Source organism: Filicampus tigris, chromosome 5 (genome assembly GCF_054856515.1).
Source record: "Filicampus tigris isolate MCC_2025a chromosome 5, RoL_Ftig_1.0, whole genome shotgun sequence".
NCBI lineage: Eukaryota > Metazoa > Chordata > Actinopteri > Syngnathiformes > Syngnathidae > Filicampus > Filicampus tigris.
This window is the reverse complement of record NC_141221.1, coordinates 19,443,824-19,466,047: the sequence shown is the minus strand read 5'-3', so window position 1 is coordinate 19,466,047 and position 22,224 is coordinate 19,443,824. Positions and strand designations below refer to the sequence as shown.

The 22,224-nt window shown below is 40.2% G+C and overlaps 1 protein-coding gene across 2 annotated transcripts; it reads left to right on the top strand.

Annotated features, from left to right (window-relative positions):
* Positions 1-6,140: 6,140 nt before the first annotated feature.
* On the top strand, positions 6,141-12,680 carry asb6 (ankyrin repeat and SOCS box containing 6). 2 transcript variants are annotated; one of them, XM_086031842.1, is made up of 7 exons: positions 6,147-6,283; positions 6,463-6,592; positions 6,732-6,907; positions 8,017-8,123; positions 9,196-9,304; positions 9,648-9,734; positions 11,521-12,680. In XM_086031842.1, exons 2-7 carry the CDS (start codon positions 6,483-6,485, stop codon positions 12,237-12,239), a joined length of 1,308 nt encoding a protein of 435 aa, XP_085887968.1. In that variant the 5' UTR covers positions 6,147-6,283; positions 6,463-6,482; the 3' UTR covers positions 12,240-12,680. The 2 variants fall into 2 exon arrangements, with proteins under 2 accessions (XP_085887967.1, XP_085887968.1); XM_086031841.1 differs by having other exon boundaries at positions 6,141-6,592.
* Positions 12,681-22,224: the final 9,544 nt, after the last annotated feature.

Sequence of the window (22,224 nt, the reverse complement as noted above, 5' to 3'; positions counted from 1 at the left end):
AGGAAGAAAGCGAGTGACCTTCCTCTAGCCTACAGTGCAGTGAGTCACAACTCAGAATTGTCTGTCCTTCCATTTGCTACCTTATTTCTGCAAGAAGACTTTTCAAACAACGATGCCGGCATCTACCATTAAATGACTGGATTTTATGTCAACTATTGTGAATATCATTATAAAACATCAATTAATGCGACTAATAATTTGAAAGGGCACTTTTTCAGGAAAGAAATATTTAATGAATTTACATGCAAGATGGCATTCAATCCCATCCATCCGTGCATTTTCTATACTGTTTACCCTGTTCGCAAGACACCATGGCATAATCCAGACTTTGGGAAAAAGGCAGATTATATCCTGGAAACCAGTCAATCACAAGGCGCATATAAGGACAGACAACCTTGAACCTTTCATCCTCACCTACACACCGCCACTGAGTGATAATTGAACCCATACTGACCGTACAGAAGTCAGGTGAATTAACCGTTACAGGGACTGGTGATGACCTCAATCGCAAAAATAAGTCTAGTGGACCTATTTCATGCCCAGCGCAAGTCTAGCGCAAAGCTCAGCCTAACTGTGTGCACGGGTAGAGTTTTCTTTCCTTTTTGTGTTTTCGTAGACAGGCGCAGGTATGGGTTGAAGGATCTAAATCGATATGAATGGTTTCATATTAGCCAACAGGTTAACCAAAAAACAATATGGCTATGACACATTTATGCACATCGCATAATCAGTTAAAAGTGTTTGAGTCAGTGTGCCCTGATCTGACCAATCTGGAGAGGATCAGCCATACAGACAGGGCCAGCCAGGGAGGAGACCAGCCCACATTATGTTTAGATTTTGAAGACAGTATAAATGTGAGTGCTGCATGTTAGACCGTGACCCTTTTCTGCCCTTGCCCGTCTCAGGTGAGAGCACTCGTGAGGATGGAAAAACTGCCCAGATGTGATCATTGTATGATTCCTGAACTTCAGAGATGGAAAAGAAAACAGATGAGTAAATTAAATCCACTTGTGTGAGTCTTTATTTACAATGGATACCTTCTTGAAGATAAAACGAACATGCATTGAGTAAGTAGTTGTTTTGTAAATTATTAATTGGGCTTATGCCTTCGAGTCCTGCAAAACATTCCAACAGGGTGTTTGCGCCGCTGTGGGAGTGAACACAGATGGCTTGTTTCCCAGTAAATGGGAGTGGCTCTCCTAATTTCCTTTAGATTCAGCGCAGCTGATCAGGGTACTTAGTTTTTGACATTGAGGAAGCAGAAATTGACTCTCTGGAGTGAGGAAGATCGGAGCATGAAAAATATATAAATTTATAGAGAACTGCAAGCGGACCCCCATGGGTGGATGATCACAGATCACCACTGTGAAGTAGGAACTTGGAGACAACCTTTCTGCTGGAGCCTATTCCAGCTGATTTTGGGAGAGAGGTGGTGTATAGCCTGGACTGGTCGCCAGAACAAATGCAGAGCACAAATACACAAACAACCATTCACACCTAAGGACAATTTAGAGTCTTCAAACTACCTTATGTGCATGTTATTGCAATGTGGGAGGAAACCAGAGAAAGGCCACACAAGCACGGGGAGAACATGTAAACTCCACACAGGAAGGCTGGAGCCCAAAAACAAACCCCCCAACCTCAGAACTATGAGGCAGATGTGCTAACCACTATACTACAATGGCGCCACAGAAGGTATAATTAACTTGTTTATCCACCTGTGGCTATTTATACAACAGCATAAGTCATGGCACACAAACTGAGTAACTTAACTTTGTGAGTACACTGAGATGAGATCATCATTATTTTACTGTATGTACACGTACTTACAATGTATACCGTTATGTACATTTTGTTTATTGGTGTGCCATGAGATTTTTCGAATATAAAATATGTGCCATGGATCTATGAACAGGTTCAACTTGTGGTTTTGAAAGTGAGAAGTCTGACAACAACATTTCGCTGTTGCAAGTAGTATCAGCACATGATGGTTATGTACACAAAACTATACTGATTATTGTGTACAAAGAATTAGTGAAACTTGAAAGCCAATGTATTTTTCTATTATCCAGCCATCCATTTTGCTCATTAGGTTTATAAGTGAGCTGGAGCCTTATCCCAGGTAACGTAATGCGACAGGCAAAGTACACCCTGAACTGATCGCTAGCCAATCATTTGAATAATAAATTGCCCATTATTTTCTCTGCACCCTCCTTATGATTATTCTCACTGCCCAATAGAAAAGTACTCAAGAGAGACAGTGAACTCTTCCTCACAGACACACTTATGTCTTATCAGCCACAGCCATGGTCTACTTTATATGTCCTTAACTTCCACTGACCTTTAAAAGGGCTGATTATTTCCAGCCACAATCTTCATTCAGCAATATGCTCCTAACACAAAAAGATATTAGGCCTGGACTTGCTGGTCTGATAATTCAAAATCTCGTCACAGCACTGAGCAGAACCAAACCAGAATGCTGCTCTACTCTATTATCGCTTCTCAACCTCCACATACACCTCACCATTGCTTTTCTAGCCCCTTTCACCCAAGTGGGCAACCCTTTCAGGAGCTACTCTACATGTGATCACATCTCAAAAGTACTTTGCATTTGCAATCGCAACAATTAAAGTCTCCTATTCACGTCGGCCTCTCACAAAAAATTACACATACTGTATTTTCATTGGGCAGAATGCTTTGCGGATTTGTAAATCTCTGCGTTGAGGTTACCTCATATCTATAGCTCGCTTCACAGCACCATTTGATTACAATGCAAAAGGAGCCAAATTGGTCTGAGAGTTTTAGGCAAAAAAACGAATTTTACCTGTGATGGTCTGATAATCGGAGGTTGGAGTGGGTCATATCAATCACCTGCAGAACAAATAACAGTCTGATGCCCCAATTTCTTCACCCTCAAGCAGAAATTTTAACCAGCTGATGGCCTCTTTTCAAGAGAGGCTATTGCCAAACATTTGTGGCCAACAAAGTACCGGTACTAATTTTGATTTTGTTTTTTTGCATTAGTTGATGAGGCTTTAATTGAATTGAAAGTATCTATTTATTGTGGACCTGCTCTTGTCATTTTTCTTGTTAACTCCAACTCTAATACCGAAGTTACTTTGTGGGCAAAAGATCAACAGCATAATTCATTTGATTAATATCATTGCTCTTAATCTTAAAAAAAGAAAAGAAAATCTTAACTACCATACTAGTTGATTCCTATGGCCAATGCAGTACTATAAATACAATTATGAAATGCAGTCAAACGTGAATGAAACAGTGGCAGAAATATACATTGAAGCGTACTAACAGTTACTGTGTTATACCGTACGATTAAGTACTAAATTGGCCCCTTTGGCATTTCTGTGACATAGTTGTGCAGTGTCACATTCTGTTAGGCTACTTGTGACCATATCAGTGGAAACATTTGGGGGCCGCATGGCTCTTTGGTAGAGTGGTCATCTCCCAACCCAGAGGTTCAGGGTTTGATCCCGGTCATTGTGACCTTGAGCTTGGTATAGAACTCCCAGTTAGTCCTGATGCTGTATCATCGATAGGTAAATGAGGTTACAGGTGTAAAGCGCTTTGAGTACCAAAGGTAGAAAAGCGCCATAGAGGTGACAGCCATTTACCATAACCATTTACACCCATTTAGATAAAGATTCACCCAAGAAGGGAAAATAGATTGATACTTCACCAGATGTCTTTGGCAGGTGTGCTGCTCAAAAAGGCTTAGAAAAATATCTGGTACTTTTTTGGGAAAAGGTAAATTGCAGATTATTCATTAAAACTCATTTATTATTCTCTTCATAATCCTGCAAGACTGACATTCAAATGTAAATTTGTGTACAGGCATATAAAGAGAAATGTCAGAGGGAAAGGAGTGTGCAAAGGTGCTAGGACTGGAACTGTAACACACTGGTTCCAAAACTGTAGCCCTTGTACAGGTGTGCGATTGGCACCCTAAATTAAATGACTTAGCATTAATAAGAAAACGGCTATTTAAAAAAAGTGAGCAGTGTACTGTAGCACTGTAGCAGGCCACTAAGAACTTCAGAAAGTTGTTTTATCATACACAGATGCAATGGATGGCGGCACGGTGCTCGACTGGTTAGCACGTCCGCATCACAGTTCAGAGGTCGTGGGTTCGATCCCGGTTCCAGCCTACCTTTGTGGAGTTTGCATGTTCTCCCCGTGCCTGCGTGGATTTTCTCCGGGTCCTCCCACATTCCAAAAACATGCACGGTAGGTTAATTGGACGCTCTAAATTGCCCCTAGGTGTGATTGCGAGTGCGGATGTTTGTCTCTGTGTGCCCTGCGATTGGCTGGCAACCAATTCAGGGTGTCCCCCACCTACTGCCCGAAGACAGCTGGGATATGCTCCAGCACACCCACGACCCTTGTGAGGATAAGCGGTATAGATAATGGACGGATGGAGGTGCAATGCATGCAATTGCTGCTTAAACTGTTTTTAAACCGAAACTCAGACACAAATCGTTAGGCTGTGCAGCATTGCTGCCATCTAGAGGCTATGCCTTATCAACGACCAGTGAATGGAATATATAACACGAGCAATTGAAACTGAGCCTCATCACTGATTAATGATTTATCAGAAGTTTCATGCTGACACCCCAGTTGTTTGATTATATCATTATACCATCTTAAAATTCACTCTTCTCCGACCTAAAACATAGGCCAATATCACCAGCACATTATCAGCTGTAGTTAAAGGTGATCACAATCAACTTGCCTTCACTACATGTTTTGTTGGCATGGGATATGTGTGTTACGACCTGTGCTCTGTTTAATCTGCTGTACCTTACAAACTACTCTAAGTAGTAAAGACATGTTTTTCAAACTTTTAATACCCAAATGTTTTTACCATTATATGTCCCACATTAAGTTTCATGATCTCCAACATGTTTTCTGAATATCCTAATTCCATTTTTGGATATGTGTTCTATATGATTTTTCTTGTTACCTAATATGCCTTTTCAATGAAATGTAATGCAAATTCATCTTAGTGTCTTAAGAGTTCCGTTTTGGGGATTCTTCTAGAAATGATTTATCTTTGTCACTCAAACCAGTGTTTTTCAAACATTTTTGAGTCAAAGCACATTTATTTCATTGAAAAAATCCCACGGCGCACCAGTATCTGAAATTGTTAAAAAAAAAAAAAAGCTTATATAAGCATTTTTAACATTGAAGAATGACGTTATATTATAATGTCTTGAATAGGAATTAAATAAACACAAAGAAAAAAGTATTTTATAATGTTTCATATTGATACTTACTCAGTGTGAAACATGGGCCTGTTTGGATAAAAATGTGTCACTAATTCGCTTGTCTCTAAAGAAAGACAATTAGCTACCTGCTGCTGCTGCTGCTGCTGCTGCTGCTGCTGCTGCTGCTGCTGCTGCTGCTGCTGCTGCTGCTGCTGCTGCTGCTGCTGCTGCTGCTGCTGCTGCTGCTGCTGCTGCTGCTGCTGCTGCTGCTGCTGCTGCTGCTGCTGCTGCTGCTGCTGCTGCTGCTGCTGCGTTGTGCACTTTTGTCTTTACAGTTATGCAAGAGGTGCATTTCAGTGGGCAAACACCATTCGCTCGGTCAGTAGGTTCAATTGACAAAGCTGTGTCAAAATTTAAGTTGCTATCATTGTTCATGAACACCGCCCACCCCCAGCCCCCCCCCCCACACACACACACACCGCCTAGAGTTTAAGATACAGTATAAATTTGAGATTCATATATTGTTGTTCATATTACATATGTATTACTGCCATGTAATTAGTTTATTTATCTCTTGTTTTCCTTTATTGTTATGACCAAACATTTTAAATTCACTTTTGAAAATGGGTCTTAAAGCATGACTGTTTGAGTGAGTCATTTACATACTGTATATAAAACCATTAAATACAATGATGAATTTGATTTTTTTGTTCATGTAATTGTATTTTTTATTTATTTTTTTTATTTTATTTTATTTTTTACAAGTGCGTTTGCCGTTATTAATTGAATTACTGTACAGTATTGTATATGAAAATGATCCATAACCACAACCGCGTTGAACAGTAAAGGCAAGGCGGAACTGCGTGTGAGTTATGTGTTTCTATGGGGACCATAAAGTCACTGGGGCAATGAACATTTCCTGTTTTCAAAACGACGAACACAAGGCGACAGCAAGTGGTCACTGATCAAGTTAGTTGCAAGTTAGTAGAGTACTGTGGCTATGTCAGCTATTTTAATGTATCATTAGGACACACAACGGAAAGAAAACACTAAACGAGGCAAGAATGTATTCATATTTAATTCATTTTGTAATGTACAACATGGAAGGTTGAAATTGGCGTAATTTAGCAGTGAAGTTAAGAAGGGCGTCTCTGTTACCAAGATCGTATCTGGCTGGTACTTTGACATTTGTGTCATTTAGAACGTTACAGAGTGTGTCAACTACCACACTGTACAGGAATTAGTATTTGAGGAGCAATGCCTTACCTCCACGGCTTTCGAAGGATCATATATGAGTATCAGCCATTGGTGGATGCTGTCATGGCTGTGGTCGGACTGGAAGAAGGAGACGGTAGTCACGAGAGCAGGTCTGCAGATCTTGAAACAATGAAAAATAACTTTCTGAAGTGTTTCTCGTCAGTACAGTATTAAGAACAAGGCACAGGCAGCGTCCCATACAGTTAAAATATGCTATAACTGTCTTTCTCCTTTTATTTCCTAACACAGAAGACCAGAAGATGAGAGTCGTCTGTGCAGTTCTTTAGTGGAGCTGCTGGAGCGAGAGTCCCAGTCTGAAGTGTTTATGGAAGGGATCAGCTATGCTCTGTTTAAGATGGCTGAGAGAGGATATGTGGAGGCTACTGAAGTCCTTCTACGGTACAGAGCAGATCTTAGTTTTGAGGGTGAGTGTACAGTATATACGACTGCCCTTTCATTTTTTCCCCCTGTGATCGCTATAATAGTCTTCAAATGTAGAAAGAGTGAATATCCGTTAAATATGTTAGGTTTTTAAAATATATAGTAAATTACTGTGGAAAATCTGACAGTTGATTTCAGTATATGAAACAGTAGAAACAAAAACATCTTTTTTTCACTGCAACATTCATTCTTCTCTGATTTTCAATCTTAAATGGGCTAAGAATGAATATGATAAATTCTGTTAAAATTGTAAAAAAAAAAAAGTGTATATATATATATGTATATATATATGTATATATAACATACTGTGGTTCATTAACATAAGACTTACAGTATGCTATCAAATGTATATGAGTAAATGACAATAAGCTTACCTTCACTCTACATTTTTTGTTGAAGTAAGCTGACAAAGCCAGTTCATCTTACAACTTTAACAGAATTTATCATGTTCATTCTTAGCCAATTTAAGATTGAAAATCAGAGAAGATATATATATATATATATATATATATATATATATATACATATATATACATATATATATTATATATATATATGTGTATATATATATATGTGTATATATGTATTATATATATATATATGTATTATATATATGTGTATATATATATATATATATGTGTGTATATATATATATGTGTATATATATATGTATATATATATATATATATATGTATATGTATGTATGTATGTATGTATGTATGTTTCCCCCAGCATTCCAAAACCATACACATCAAACAGCCAGAAAGAAAAGAACAGACAAATAAGTAAAAACACATATCATATAGATTTTTAAGATTTTTTTTTTCCCCAACATATTTGGGATTTGAGTGATCCACAAGTAATTTAAAATAGTAATTAAGTTACACTACTTTTATATTATGGTACTTGGATTATATTACTAACTACATTTTTAACATACTGTAACTAGTAACTGTATTGAATAGATTTTTAAAGTGACCCTACCAGCCCAGCCCTCGTAAATAGCCAGGGTCCATTGTAATGCTGTTGCAAAAACTCATACTAAGAGAAGACAATGCATTCTTAAATGTCATGTTATTCTTCAATTCCCCAGATCCAGTGTCATTCTACAATCCGCTGCATATAGCGATTCTGAGAAACAGACCAAACATGGTCAAATTGCTCGTCGAGCACAAAGCTGACATTGAAAAAAGAGACAGGGTAAGTCAACTTATGAGACCATGTGGTTTATGTAGCAAATGAAATCCAATACCAGAGCTGTGCAAAATGTTTTTGTTAATTATCGTATCGCACTAGTGCAGGGGTGGGCTGAGGGCCGGTATCCTGCATGTTTTCTATGTCACCCTGGTGCAACCCACCTGATTCAAATGATCAGGATCGTTATCCAGCTTCTGCAGACCTTGCTGATTTCTTTGATCATTTGAATCAGGTGTGTTCCAGCAGGGAGAGTTGGAAAACAGGCAGATACCGGCCCTCGAGGGCCGGAATTGCCCAACCCTGCACTAGTGGATTACAGTGGCAACACACTGAGGGGTAGAGCTGGGCAATATGATGATAGATATCATGAAGACGATAGATGTTCTACTATTGTGTCGATCGTCATTTGTCATTAGCAGCGATTTGCATGTCATAAGATTGTTACAAAGGAAGCTTGATTTAAAAGCTTTCATTTAGCTATCTTTTGCCACACAGCTGCCACCAGATGGCAGACTGAACAACTATATGCAGATGTGTATACATACTCATCCTACATTACATTCTTATAATGCAAAATTAAATATAAGAGTCACTGAAAATGAATAAATAACAAGGTTGGTGAATGAATTCTGCTGCTTTGAGAAAGAATAAACTAACAACAACAAACCCATATTTATTAATATCTTAAACAAAAAACAACCACTCAGTAATCACAGCCTCCACCAGCTTGCCTCCATAGCGGCAAATAGTTGCACTTCTTACAAGTATTGTTCTCACGAAGGGATTACGAGGAGTAATTAACAGACGGAAAGATGTTGGAGCCATGCTAATTGCTAAGCTAACAATGTCAGCGTGAAAGACCGGCATTAAGTCCTTGGGTGAATATTAATGAATGACTATTTTTTTGATGATGATTTTTTTTTCATGCATTATTGACAAAACTAATGTATTGGATCTCTGCCAATGTACCTTATTGTTTGACCACGTACACATGTTCCTTTAATTTTTTTTTGGCAGTTTTTTTTTAATTCATTCATCTTGCACAAAAAAAAATCTTTAATTTATCACCCATTAGATTCATGAAAGCAGCCCCTTGGATCTTGCCAGTGAGGACTCGGACCGTTTGCCCTGCCTTCTTGCGTTGCTTGACCTGGGTGCCAACGTGAATGCAAGGGATAAACGAGGTGCATTCATGTTAGCCTCCGAAATACACTAGAGCCCATTTTTTTCGTTTACGTTTTTGAAATTTTCTGGATACTTTATCAAAATGTTTCCCATTTACACAAGGCTGCAAACACACCAGAAAATATTGTAACTTGCAAAGTGTATCACAAGTGCACCAACTGCTTGCATATTTTTGATAGTCTACGCACATTATGATTTTAATGGTATGCATTGTATTCACACCCTTGTGTTGAAGGCTGGCCAAAACAGCACCGTTATTTAAAAACAGACTTGTGCAAACAGGGTTTAGCAGTTCTAGATTGACTTAGTTTACAAGTGATTGTTTTGATGTTGTCTCTAAAGGAAAAACAGCTTTGCTTCATGCCTTGGCAAGCAGTGATGGCCTAACTGTGAACAACACAGAGAACATCCAGCTCCTCCTACAGAGAGGTATTGAGCACACATTGCTGTTATCACTTAAACGTCTTGGTCATTCGTTTAAAAACATCAAACAATATGACACATTCTGAAGACTTCGCAAGAGTTGCTTTCCTCTGAGTGGTTTGGGGAATCAAAAATGTCAGACTTCTTAGTGTAAAATTGGTATTAGGGCTGTCACTATTGAATAATTTTGGAATCGATTATTCCATCGAATAATCGTATAATCAGGTCGCATTCAATTTGTCATTAAAGTGTATTCCAAAACCATCGGCAGTCTCACGTGATGAGCCGGTGGAAGGAACTTTGACTTGTTTGCAGATGAAGAAAATAAAAACTGAAAACGAGTCGGAAAACGGCATGAAATCAAAAGCTTGGTAGGGTTTTCGTGGCGCTGACCCCGTGCGGTTTCAGAGCTTCGTCAGGACCACCGGTTTTCCTCGCCTTCAGGCAAGGAGCAGGGCTGGTTTATGGTTTCGCTTGTGCTCCCGGCAGCCGGATTGTCACGGGTAACCTGCCACGTACGTGCTGGTTTCATGGACGAGAACCTAAAACACAAGTCAGTTAGAAGTCCCACCGTCAGTGGTTGAAGGCAGGACTTAGCGCCAGTGGGAGCGCTAACAAAATAAGAGAGAGAAAAAAGAAAGATTGCCACGAAGCAAGCGGTTGCTGGGTGTAGTTTTTTTTTGTTTTTGTTTTTTTAGCAAAGACGTATTTCAGAAGAGATAAGAGTGAGAGTGTTGGAGACAAAAGGGAAGACCTTTTTTCTCTTCACACTGGCATTTATGCAATGTATCCGCCCCTCAGCTCAAATTTCAGGTGAGACTCAAATCCTCTGATAACTTGAAGTTAAATGTGTATGTATTTTAACTGTTATTTTAAAACCTTTATGTATTTCACAATTTATAACATGAAACAAGTTCATGCTTAGGCTGGAAAGATCTAACTTTGAACCCATTCCAAATTTCTTGCAATCAAGATATACATTTGGCAATATTTCTACAATTATGTCATTAACATGACAAGGAAAATGATAATTATCATGGCCTAGCGGATTCATCAATGCAAAGTTAGCAGGATAAGTACAGTAAACGTTACAAAGCATACATTTGAATATATTTCATTTCAATGTAATTTTGATAGATAGACATTGCATAGAAAGGTTGCATCTGCAGTTCCCACGTTGATCCCTGGGGGCCACTCTTGGTCGAGCAATGCCAAGTTGGTTTGAAGTGCACCCAGCTGTGTGCATGCATTCGGGCATTTTCGTAGACACGTGCTTATCCGGGATTTTTTTTCTTCGTTTTTGTCCTATCACATAAAGCGGAGAGAGCTCCGAAGAAGGCTTGAGTGTTGACAAAAATGTTAGCAAGGTAAGATAACTTCTCTTTATACAAAAAATACATGCCTCAACTTAAGAAATCCCAAACGATCTATTGCTTGGCCTATTTAACAAACCTGTAATGTCTTTTACACATGATTTGCCATTGTTTTTTTAATCATGCGAATGTTTTTTTTAAGTCTCGTTACTCAAGTAAATCCATGGATATTCAGTACAATACCTGCTTTTCTTAAAATGAGTAAATGCATGGTCCATGTAATAGCAGATCTTTGTGACAGTTTTCTTATCAGTTCATCTTATCGTATTCCATAATGGAAGGGACAAATTTGGCTTTGGTTGAGTCAATCTGTTGCTGAAGCTGTTTTGGAATAGCACAATAGTAACAAAGTTGAAATCATATAGTGTCACAGCAAAAGATAGGAAACTTCAATTCAAGAATGTGCAACTTCTGCACAGGTGCTGACGTCAAAGCTGTTACTGAAGATGGCGAAACAGTTGCTTCCTCGTTGGTGTTTTTGGTCAAGGAGGCGCTTGACGCCAATGCCGAGGATGCCGCCGAGATGACTAAATTCTGCCTGAAAACCACACAGTTACTGCTGGCCCACGGCGTCGACCCAAGCTGTGATACGAATGACAGCGAGTCCTCCCTGACCCAAACAAGCCTGGAGCACTTTGACCTGCTCTTCCCCCTCGCTGTGCTCGTCATCCAGAGCGGAGCCCCTTTGTTTTGTGCCCACAGTGACTCCTGCTGGCAAGCTTCCACAATTATTTTCCAGCGGCTTCAGACAACCCTGCGGCACTGCTCAGATCCGAATTATGCCTCCGAGCTCCTTGAGCAAGCTGAGTTGTTGCTGGACCTAGCAAGGGTGAACTACCCCACAGTGAGCCCGCATTCCAGGCTGGGAGCTCTTACGTTTGAACGACACCCTCACCACCCATATGCTCAAGCTCTGCAAGATCTATACAGCCGGGTGGTGATGCATGATACGTCCCCTGCTGCTCTCAAGTGCCATTGCAGGGCATTTATTAGGGGCCACCTCCAGCCCTGGCCACTGGAAGAGAGAATCAATGCTTTGCCATTACCAGACAGACTGAAAGAATTCCTTCTTCCTGAGTGCACATATAAGCCAAAGCCTGGTTGGGACTGTTTTAAGCCCCAGCAAAGCCAGCTCTGATCAACTATCTGCTGTGTCACAATTTTGTTGCCGTAAATTAATGTAATGCAGCTGTACATTAATCATCAACTACAACAGAAAGCCTACAAACTACAAAGTATTAAGGCAACGCGACTCAGATCCAATCATGTGTGCTTTTTATTGGACTTATTCTATTGTGTTTACTGCAACATTGAAAAGGCAAATGTATTGCAGCGTCGCATTTGTGACGCGTGGAAAGATTCGTGTGTGATGTGAGGCCGCGTCAGGTGTGCTGCAATTCTTTGTAGATGTCACCAGATGGCAGTGTTTCTCTATGGGGTTTTTAGGCTGCAGCCTGTTAAAGTTTTACCACCATTGTATTGACTTACGTCCTCAACGTGATTGTCATGTGAAATGTGTTTTTTTTCCCCCACTTAAATTGAAGTTTGACAAATAAAAAGTCACAGGACTGGTGATGAAGCAGTAGTGTTAGTCGACGTACAACACCAAAAATGATTCAGCATAGCCATTTGAAAATGATGAGGTGAGCGTGCAACATAACTACCTTCACTGACTCTGGGGAAAGGAGTGTGCATATTTCATCCGCACATAAACTGCCTATGTAACCAAACCTTGTTTTTAATGTTAGCACCAACCACCATAGGGTAAAGTGTTCAAATCCGTTGAGTGCAACGGTGCAGCAAGAGTGACCCGTAGATGCTAGTTCTTTGGGTGGCTTTACAGTGACCACTGACCATGCAGCTGCAGTAGCTCCTGGCATGGAAAGTTTGACCAAGCATTCTTAATGCTTATGTTTAAATTCAGATGTGTTTAGGGATGATTTCTTTCCATTCGGTCCCTCCTTTTTTCAGTAACCGTTTTGTCTCCTCTTTGACAACGGCACATGTGAGAATCAGAGTAGGGTTGTACATAGGTTCCATACGCTATATGTTGCCTGCATCCACGTGTGTGACAAGCAAACTAAATAGGACATTGTGTTACACAACTAACCCCTTCCTGACATTGCTGAGGCTGGAGTGGCTCCAAGGCTTGCAGGCGCTCCAGCTCCTCTTGGTTATCTAGGTCACAGCCTCTGAGGAGAAGAGCCTCAGCAGCAGCGGCAGCAGCAGCAGCAGCAGCCCTGCATGACACACGCTTCACTCTCCTGTCTGCCTCAATCTCCCTGCATACTCTTGACAAAACCTCAACACCGGCCCTGGCCGAATGAGAGGAAGGGAGGGGGATTGCAGGAAGCACAATCTTTTAAAGATACAGAGATGACATATGTGGAGCACACATAAAAATAGCCAAGCTGGCTAACATTTTGCACAGTGTCAACCTGTAGAAGCATAATCCACAGTCACATATATGTTTGAAAACAGGATGAAGTAGCCTCCTTCCACAGTCTCCACCGCCAGCTTGAAGAAGGTGATAGAATCGAGATAGTGGGTGGGGCGGGGGCTACCTCTGTACTCTCCGTCCAGCATTTATTGGAAAACAGTGCGGGTGAAGCTTGGTACTGAAATTAGTTATTGATCTCTTCTCTCCCTGGAGCCCATGGGTCTTTCCACCGCACCTGCTTGTTCTCTCACAGCCTTTTCTTACACTGCAGCCCATAACGTACAATCTTTGATTCAAGCTCTTGCATGTTTTCTTCCGCCTTTATTTTCTGAAATTATATTCTTCATTTAGATTGCGATTTAGAAAAAAAAAAAAGTTTTTTTCCCCCAAAGTTAATCTCGTACCGCTAAGTACAACAGACCTACAATTTATTCTTAATAACGACAAAGTCATAATATAATAAAAGTCTTCCAATGGTTATCTGAGAGATACTTGTCTTCTCAAGATATTTAATGCATACTAAAGAAAAGAAAGTAGCAATCTGATTCATAAAAGTTTTCCTGAAACTATTGCTGAACCACAAAAATATCATACAATAACCTCACTTCTGCCGTGGTACTGATTATGTGATATTGATATTTATGACACTCAACAAGCTGCTATCAATAATTCTGCCCTAGTAGTTGCCAGAGGTATTTAAAATTGCTATAGTTGATTAGGAGACTTCAGAGTTGCCAGGATCCTTTAGAATGAAGTAACATTGTGTTTCTTAAAACTGTCAATAAGATCAAAATGTAAAAAAATAATAAATACAATTTCAAAAAAGAGAGAGAAGAAAAACAGTGAATATGGAAAATATTTATCATCACTATCTGCATTTTGCCCCTTGTCATTTCTCCTCAGATTATACTCATTCAACAAATAAAAAACACTTTAACTCCAAAGAAGGCAAGTAAATGATGTAATGTTTCGCTTACATTGACTGAAATTTCAAAAATGATTCTTGACAGCAAAGGAAACCTGTAGTGTGATTTGTGGTAATTGACTGGGACAAAAATTGTTTTGCCAACATAGAAAATCCAAACTACATACTCATAATAAGTAAGTAAATAAATAAGGGATGTTAAGCAATTGTTGAAATTTCCGAAAGAACCTAAAATGCACAATACCGATCACAGGTGAACTTAATTTGACATCTAAACCTCTGAATGCATATCTAACTGTTCAATGTTTCCGTAATTTTTGCACAACTCGCTGTTCACTAACAAGGAACTGAATGGCAAAATTCAAAAAGTGTATTTGTGTGTGTCCATGAATCCACTTCTATGCCTTTCTGTGACGCTTCTGGTCTCTGTATCTCTGTTGCAACCTGGTGGTGACACTCAAAGCAAAAGCAGGCACTTCCCTCTGTGACCATCCTGTTTGAAGGTACTGCAAATCAATTTTTAGGTGATGTTCGGGTCCCCTGATTAAAAAAATGTCTACAGTATGATAAACACTTCTCATTGGACCATGAAATGTATTGATCAATTGATGGATCAAACACCTTTTGTGAATTTTGCCACTCAACTCCTTATTAGAAAACAGAAAGTTGTGCTTAGTACTGAAATGTTGAAAAATCCGAAATGTGTACTCACCTTTTGAGATGGTCAGATTATGTTCACCTGTTATTTTAGGTTGTTACTGAAATTTCACCCAAATGCCAAATATGCACAACTTTTTGTGAGTAGTCTTGATAAGCATTCTGTCTCAAACTATTTGATGATGTACAATTCTGCAGCACGGTTTTCTGTCCGTATACAATGGGGGAAATAATTATTTAATCCTCTGATTCTAACTGCTTGTTTACAAAGAAATTGAAAGTCTGTAATTTTTCTGGTTGTTTATTGGTTATGGTGATGGACAAAATTTCATTCAAACATGCTTAAAAAACACACAATGTTTCAAAATGTGCATTTTATTGAGTGATGTTAGTGTTTGATCCTCAAACAAAACGTAAGTTAGTACTTAGTGGAGAAACCCTCGTAGGCAATCAGCGCCGAGACCTTTCTTGTTGGTCGGACTGTGGGCCACTCCTCTTTAAAGAAATTCTCCGAGTCAATCATGTCCAGCTCTCGGTCCTCAAGGGCCGCTGTCCTGCCTGTTTTCCATCTCTCCGGGCTGCAACACACCTGGTTCAAATGATCAGCTCACCAGCAAGCTCTGAAGAAGCATGATAACAATCCTGGTCATTTGAATCTGGTGTGTTGCAGCAGGATGAAATGGGAAAACAGGCAGGTCAGCAACCTTTGAGGACAGTGTTTGGACACGCCTGCTCTTAGTCCTTCAAGATCCATGGCTGCAGTTTAGAAACTTGAATCTTGAATTCTATTTGGTCAGCTGCATCTGGAGACTGACTAGACCCCTCCAGGACTCCATGTTTCCACCTCCATGCTTGACTGTGGTGATGGTTTGGTAGATTCTTTTGGTCATTTTCCGTCTTTCAAGCACGGCGGGTTGGTGAATTGGTATCAAATAGATCAACTTTGTTCATCTGAGCACCACTTTCTTCCAAGCCTTCCTTAAGTCATTTAGGTGTTCACTGGCAAACTTAAGGCGGACCTATACATGAGCGCCTTCTTGAGCAGAGGGACCTTTCGGGCACTACAAGATTTCAATCCATTACTGTTTTTATGGTCATTGTGGTCTCAAATGTCTTCAGCTCATCAACAAGTTTGTGCAGTGTACTTTCAGGCTGCTCCCTTAGGGGCCGACAGTATCTCACTTTCCTGGAGACTAGTTGGTGGCCTGATGGCGGCCCGAGTCTCCGCTGGTTGCGGGGACATTTCAGAAACGTCTCCTGGCGACGAGTTGGGGAGTCGCAGACAAGATTCTGTATTTTATACCAAGGGCAAATAATTCTTGTTTTGTGTCTTCTTTCGAAAAATTGTGCCAACAGCCTTTAAATAGCTGATAGTTTTGTAACCCTTTTTAGCCTTTGCAGGGCAACAATCTTGTCCCGGACATCTTTTGAAGCTTTGCAGTCTTGCTCAAGGAGAGTGGGAAGTTAAACACATATTCCTATCACAGGTGTGCTTTAAACAACAAAAAAAGGGGAAATTTAGGAGTACCTGATTTTATACTGGTAATTGGTTGATTGTGTGTAGATGTGTCCCACATGGGCACCGGCTAATATGTGAGAGCCAAAATTCTGGCTGAGTTATAGGGAATCAAACTCACCCTTTTCACAAATCATAACACTATTTTTATATTGCATATTTTTTTGTATGCATTTCTGACTGACATTCTGTTGACCATACGCCATAGGAAATGGACAATTTCATTAAAGTCAAACAAATTCACAGTATATTAGCATGTAAAACGTTCTTGCGTTTGTCTAACACAACAAATTTACGTTTGCCATCCGCGGCTTTTTCTTTGAAACTTCTTTCTTCCTCCTAGCCTGGCTCTGACCTTTTTATATACCACTACGTCATCAGCTAAAATGATATTGTATGTGTTCCAGGCCTATTCTCCTATAGAGCTGTGCCTGAGCAGAATGTGCATCACTAGTCGTTGTCTAGACACGGGATAATTGCAGACATCAGTGAACACTCAGCTGCTGCCTCAAACCTCATGGGACTTGAGGTGGACTTGAGAGCGGCAGCAGTCAGTTAGGGGCTCACAATGTTCATGCCCCTTCAGACTGAGTGCTTATTTGTTTGCGCGTATGAACTACCGGTAGGTGTTTGCTAGTATGGAGGCAAGCGATGCTTCATCGTCGTGTGGGAGATGGGGGAAAGAAACAAGGGAAAGAGAGAGCAGGAGTTGAGGCACAGAGCACTTAGTGTTCATAACCGCAGATGTGGTGACTTCATCAGTAAAAAATGCACCCCGTCCTATTGCTCTTCTGGTGTTGATGGAGCACACTAGAATGATGGTTGCTAAAACTAAAATGAAACCATGGAGCTCTTTCTGGATCCCAACATGGTGTATTCGTGTTTGCCTATACATTATGTGTTGCAAGAGCATTCGTAATTATTATGTTGCAAGTAGAGCCAGTGACTGTGTGTGTATACTGTGGGGGATGTTGGTTGGTCTCTCAGCATTGAAAGATGGCTGCAGGTCGACGGGTTCAACTCGGGCCTAGGACTAATCGCAGTGGGGGTGGACAGGTTGCAGGATAACTGAATCCTGTTAGGACAGGACACCTTATTGAACTGTAGGTGTTGGTCCCTGGCACACCTTTTTTTAGTCATGAAAAATGGGAGGAAAATTATTATATGGCTGTCTTGCATCATACCATTGGTCTCACAAATAGTTGTCATTGTACAGGTTCAATTATGGCTTACAAGTGACAAATCTCCATTCAAGAATAGATGTGTCTCCTCAAAAATTGATGGTAAAGATGATCATGTTCATTTTTTATTCACACAAGTGGAGAGTTACTCATTTGACATGGTCTTTGTTAACTTATTAGATCGTTATTATTTACTTAGTGTAGAACTGTACTGCACATTGAAATGTGTTGTGCAGTACTGCAGACCACAGCCACAAAAACAAACCTGTTGTCAAAGTAATGCATCTCTGACAGTGTCAAACTGCCCATCATTGTATGTTACTGGGGGAAACAATAAAAACAACGGATTGGATTCATCGTTGTTTGTCCTTTGCCGCATCCAACGGCTCTGTGTTTTACTCTGCACTTTTGTGTGTGTTTATACTAGATACAGCATCTCAGCATCAGCTAAATAGCCTTCTTTGATGTTGACAAACATATGACATTTGCAGGACTGTGCAAAAGTTTCAGACACCATGAGCTTTGTTTGATAATTATCCTTTTCAAAGCAAATTTTTGACTTTTGTGACTGAAAACCCTAAATCCTAAATAAGGATGTATTCAGTACACAAGATTACACATAAAACACCTGACCAATTTCCACAATTTCCTTCGTGCATGAGAAAGTGGAAACCGGGCAGGGCTGGACCGATAATTCAGTATCAATATATATCGCGATTGAAACGTGATCGATATCAATAGAAAATGCCTTTGATAAAAGATTCGATAGAAAAAAATTTAGAAAACAAACCCGATCGCGGCATGATGCGTGATGTAGGCAACATGCATCCACCTCCAATCACGAAGAAGACGTTAAACCAACAACGGAGCCGCAAAACCAATGAAGAGGAAGCATTTAAACCAACGAAGAAGAAGCAGCTAACCCACCGGAGCATGCCTGCGGGCCCGGCGGCCATGCGCCATACTCGCGTCGAGCGAGTGACTGGCGTAACTTCGGTCAAATAAATGACCAACCGTCTCAGTACAACTCTTACAATAAAATGATATTATGCATGATAACCCAATGTTAGAATATTTTATAGGTCTTGAGGTCATAAGCCCAATTAGCAATTTACAAAACAACTGCTTACTCAATGCGTGTTCTTTTTATCTTTCAAGAAGGCATCCAATGCAAATAAAGACTCACACAAGTCGATTGAATTTTCTCGTCTGTTTTCTTTTCCATCTCTGAAGTTCAGGAATCATTCAATGATCAGATCTGGGCAGCTTTTCCATCCTCACGAGTGCTCTCACCTGAGACGGGCAAGGGCAGAAAAGGGGCACGGTCTAACATTCAGCCCTCACATTTATACTGTCTTCAAAATCTAAACATAATGTGGGCTGGTCTCCTCCCTGGCTGGCCCTGTCTGTAGGGCTGATCCTCTCCAGCTTGGTCAGATCAGGGCACACTGACTCAAACACTTTTAACTGATTATGCAATGTCCGTAAATGTGTAATTGCCATATTGGTATTTGGTAAACCTGTTGGCTATCTAGCCATTCATATAGATTTAGATCCTTCACCGATTAAACAGCTCCCTATGGAGACGGAGACGTGGTGTACAAGTAAAGGAGTTCCCCATCTTTGAAATGCTAGCGCCAGTTAGCCATATCCGACCCTCGGCACCGCACTCAAGTTAAAATCAAGCAAGTAAGATATGAATGGACTATGGCAATAATGAGTCCGCTAAAAATATAAAGTAGTCCTGAGACGGTTGGTCAACGATAATGTATGCACTGCAGGAGAGTATTCACTTTCATTGTATGAACATTGAATGAAGGCTAATGTACTGTATCTGTATCAACCATACTGCTTTGTGGTAGCACGTAATTCAAATAAGCTTTTACAATGCACCGGTGGAGTAGAAACTGCACATTAGGCTACATAATGATGAATACAAAAACAGTTAACTTTTTTTTACAAATAGTTTTAAAACAAAATCAATAATTAGCAATATTGACTGATAGGAAATACTTCGATTGTGACGGTTCATCAGACATTATCGCCCAGCTCTATTAAGCACATTCTGTTTAAAACTGAGTTTATTCAATCTATATATTCACCAGTTTAATTCACTCTTTCATAGTTACATGGACATCTTATTAAAGGTTATGTATTATTTTAAAATAAAATAAAATAAATTCATTTTTCTCCGGGTAATTATTTTCAATAGTTAAAAAAATACATCAATATCGACCAATATGAAACACTTATATCATGATATACTTTTCAGTCATATTGCCCAGCCCTAAAACTGGGTAAGGTTGCAGTTACAGTAATTTATTTTATACCATTTAAGTCATAAAATTAAACCTCATCGATTCAGTCCCCACTGAAGGCCCAGGCACTAAATGCATGGCCTGCCACTGCAGTACTGTCTGCCATACATCCAATGGAGAATGTAAAATAGCTGAGTTTGTGGCTTAAATAGGAAATCAACCCAAACATATTTCTTTCAAGAATATGTTCTATGCGGGCCCACTAGTTGAGACACAGCAACCCCAAAAGGTTCCATACGCCTCCACTAGTCCAAACAGGGCATTGGGATTAACATTGCGTTTGTGGAATATGGGTTAAGCAGCAAAATCCACCTGTTTTTAGCCATCAAAGAGGGCAGCCATTTTGTCATTTGCTTTTAACTGAAATGACATCACAGTTGCTGAGGGCTCGGGTAACAACCAATAAAACAGCCATAAAAGCAAACTGAGGACCAAAAATCTGTGAACAGTCGGTAATGTGGCAAGCACCATGTTGTGTTGTGTTATCAACACGGACCTTGCTTTCCGGCTAAGAAAAATGCTGAAGAAGAATGAAAGAATGCTGAAGAAAAGTGACGCTGCTCACTTTTTAGTTTGGAACTCCTTTTTTTTTTTTTCAAATGTAGTCAAAAAGACAAAAACCCGTGAGAGGCTGTTGGCATTTTTTGGACAGTGTTGGGACATGTCTAAACTAATGTTCATTTTACTTTGTCATGGGTGATACGGCTTTTTTACAGTGATGTTATGCTAATGTACCTTCCTATCATAACATTATCACTGCGGACGACTTGGTCTCTGTTAATTATGGCCACCATCGAATTTGTGGCTTGCTTATTACCATGGTGAGTACAGTATACACTAGGAAATAACCTTTCATAGTTCTTTTCTCAAATGTTCTTTATGAGCACATTGACCAAAAAAAGCAAACCTCATGAAAATCAGTTGAAAGTTATGACTTTCAATTTACTGTACATGCATTGCGATTGATGGCAATGCTTTCCCCACCATGTTGCTAACTAACCAAATAGCTGACGAAGATGACTTTCCCTTGTCAACACAAATTGAATCAGCCACAACATGTTTGATTTTTAGATGCTTGTCTATCACTTATGTGCTGCCTTGAAAAAGAAGTTTTGTCTTGCAGGTTTTGCATCGTATTCCTCTTAAGTATTTTGGGTGAAATGCTTAAACTTTTGCGCTCTGTAGCTAACGGCACTTAGCCATAATCTAGTTAGCCACAGTTTAACTGGTTGCACGATGGCAGAGCCGGTTTACCATTATGGCTCATGTGTGTCAGTCATCACGGAAGGGAGACAACAGCGGCATCAGCGGGAGGCTACTGGGGCAGTTTTAGGAGAAAAACAAAGCCTCAAAAAATAAACAATGAAATTGATCACAAGCCCATTGTTGAATAACAGAGTGCAAGTAAATGTATACAGTAAATGTTAACAGGACGAGTTGGGACAAAATATCAGCGTGGTGAGCCCTCAGATGTCGCTTGAGATTTGTCATTCTTTCCACTTTTCCAGTTTGTGGCCACATTCACCGTTACCGCTGTCTATAATGCATCGTGTTGTTCTTTCTGCTGGGTTGTACAGAAAGTATGTCCATATCTTTCCTTCGTTTCCGACCACCAAGCCTATCTGCTGTCACTGTCGCCATGGTCCGTCAAAGGAAAGCGTGTCAGTGTGCGTGAGCCGAGAACAATGACCGCAGACCTGTTTGTGTTTTGTTGTGCCGGTGTGTCCAACGGTGTGTCCAACGGTGTGTGCGACGCGTGCGCCCCGCGTACAGGTGGGCGTGCCCAAACGAGGATAGGTTGCACCAGCATTGCAATTCTTTGAAAGACAGATTACGTGTACAATAGGAAGGGATGTCATAAATTTTGAACGTCTGATGGACCACACGCTAACAATTTCGTCCTGTCTCGTCTGGTCACCGAAAATTCACGTACGTCACGTCATGTTTTCGTCGTCAAAGAGCCACGTTTAGCTCGTCATCGTCTCGTTATCGTCATGAAAAAAGGGGCGTTAACGAAATATTTACGTCATCGTCATCGTTGATGAAAACAACACTGCTTCGGGCAGTAGGCGGAGTACACCCTGAA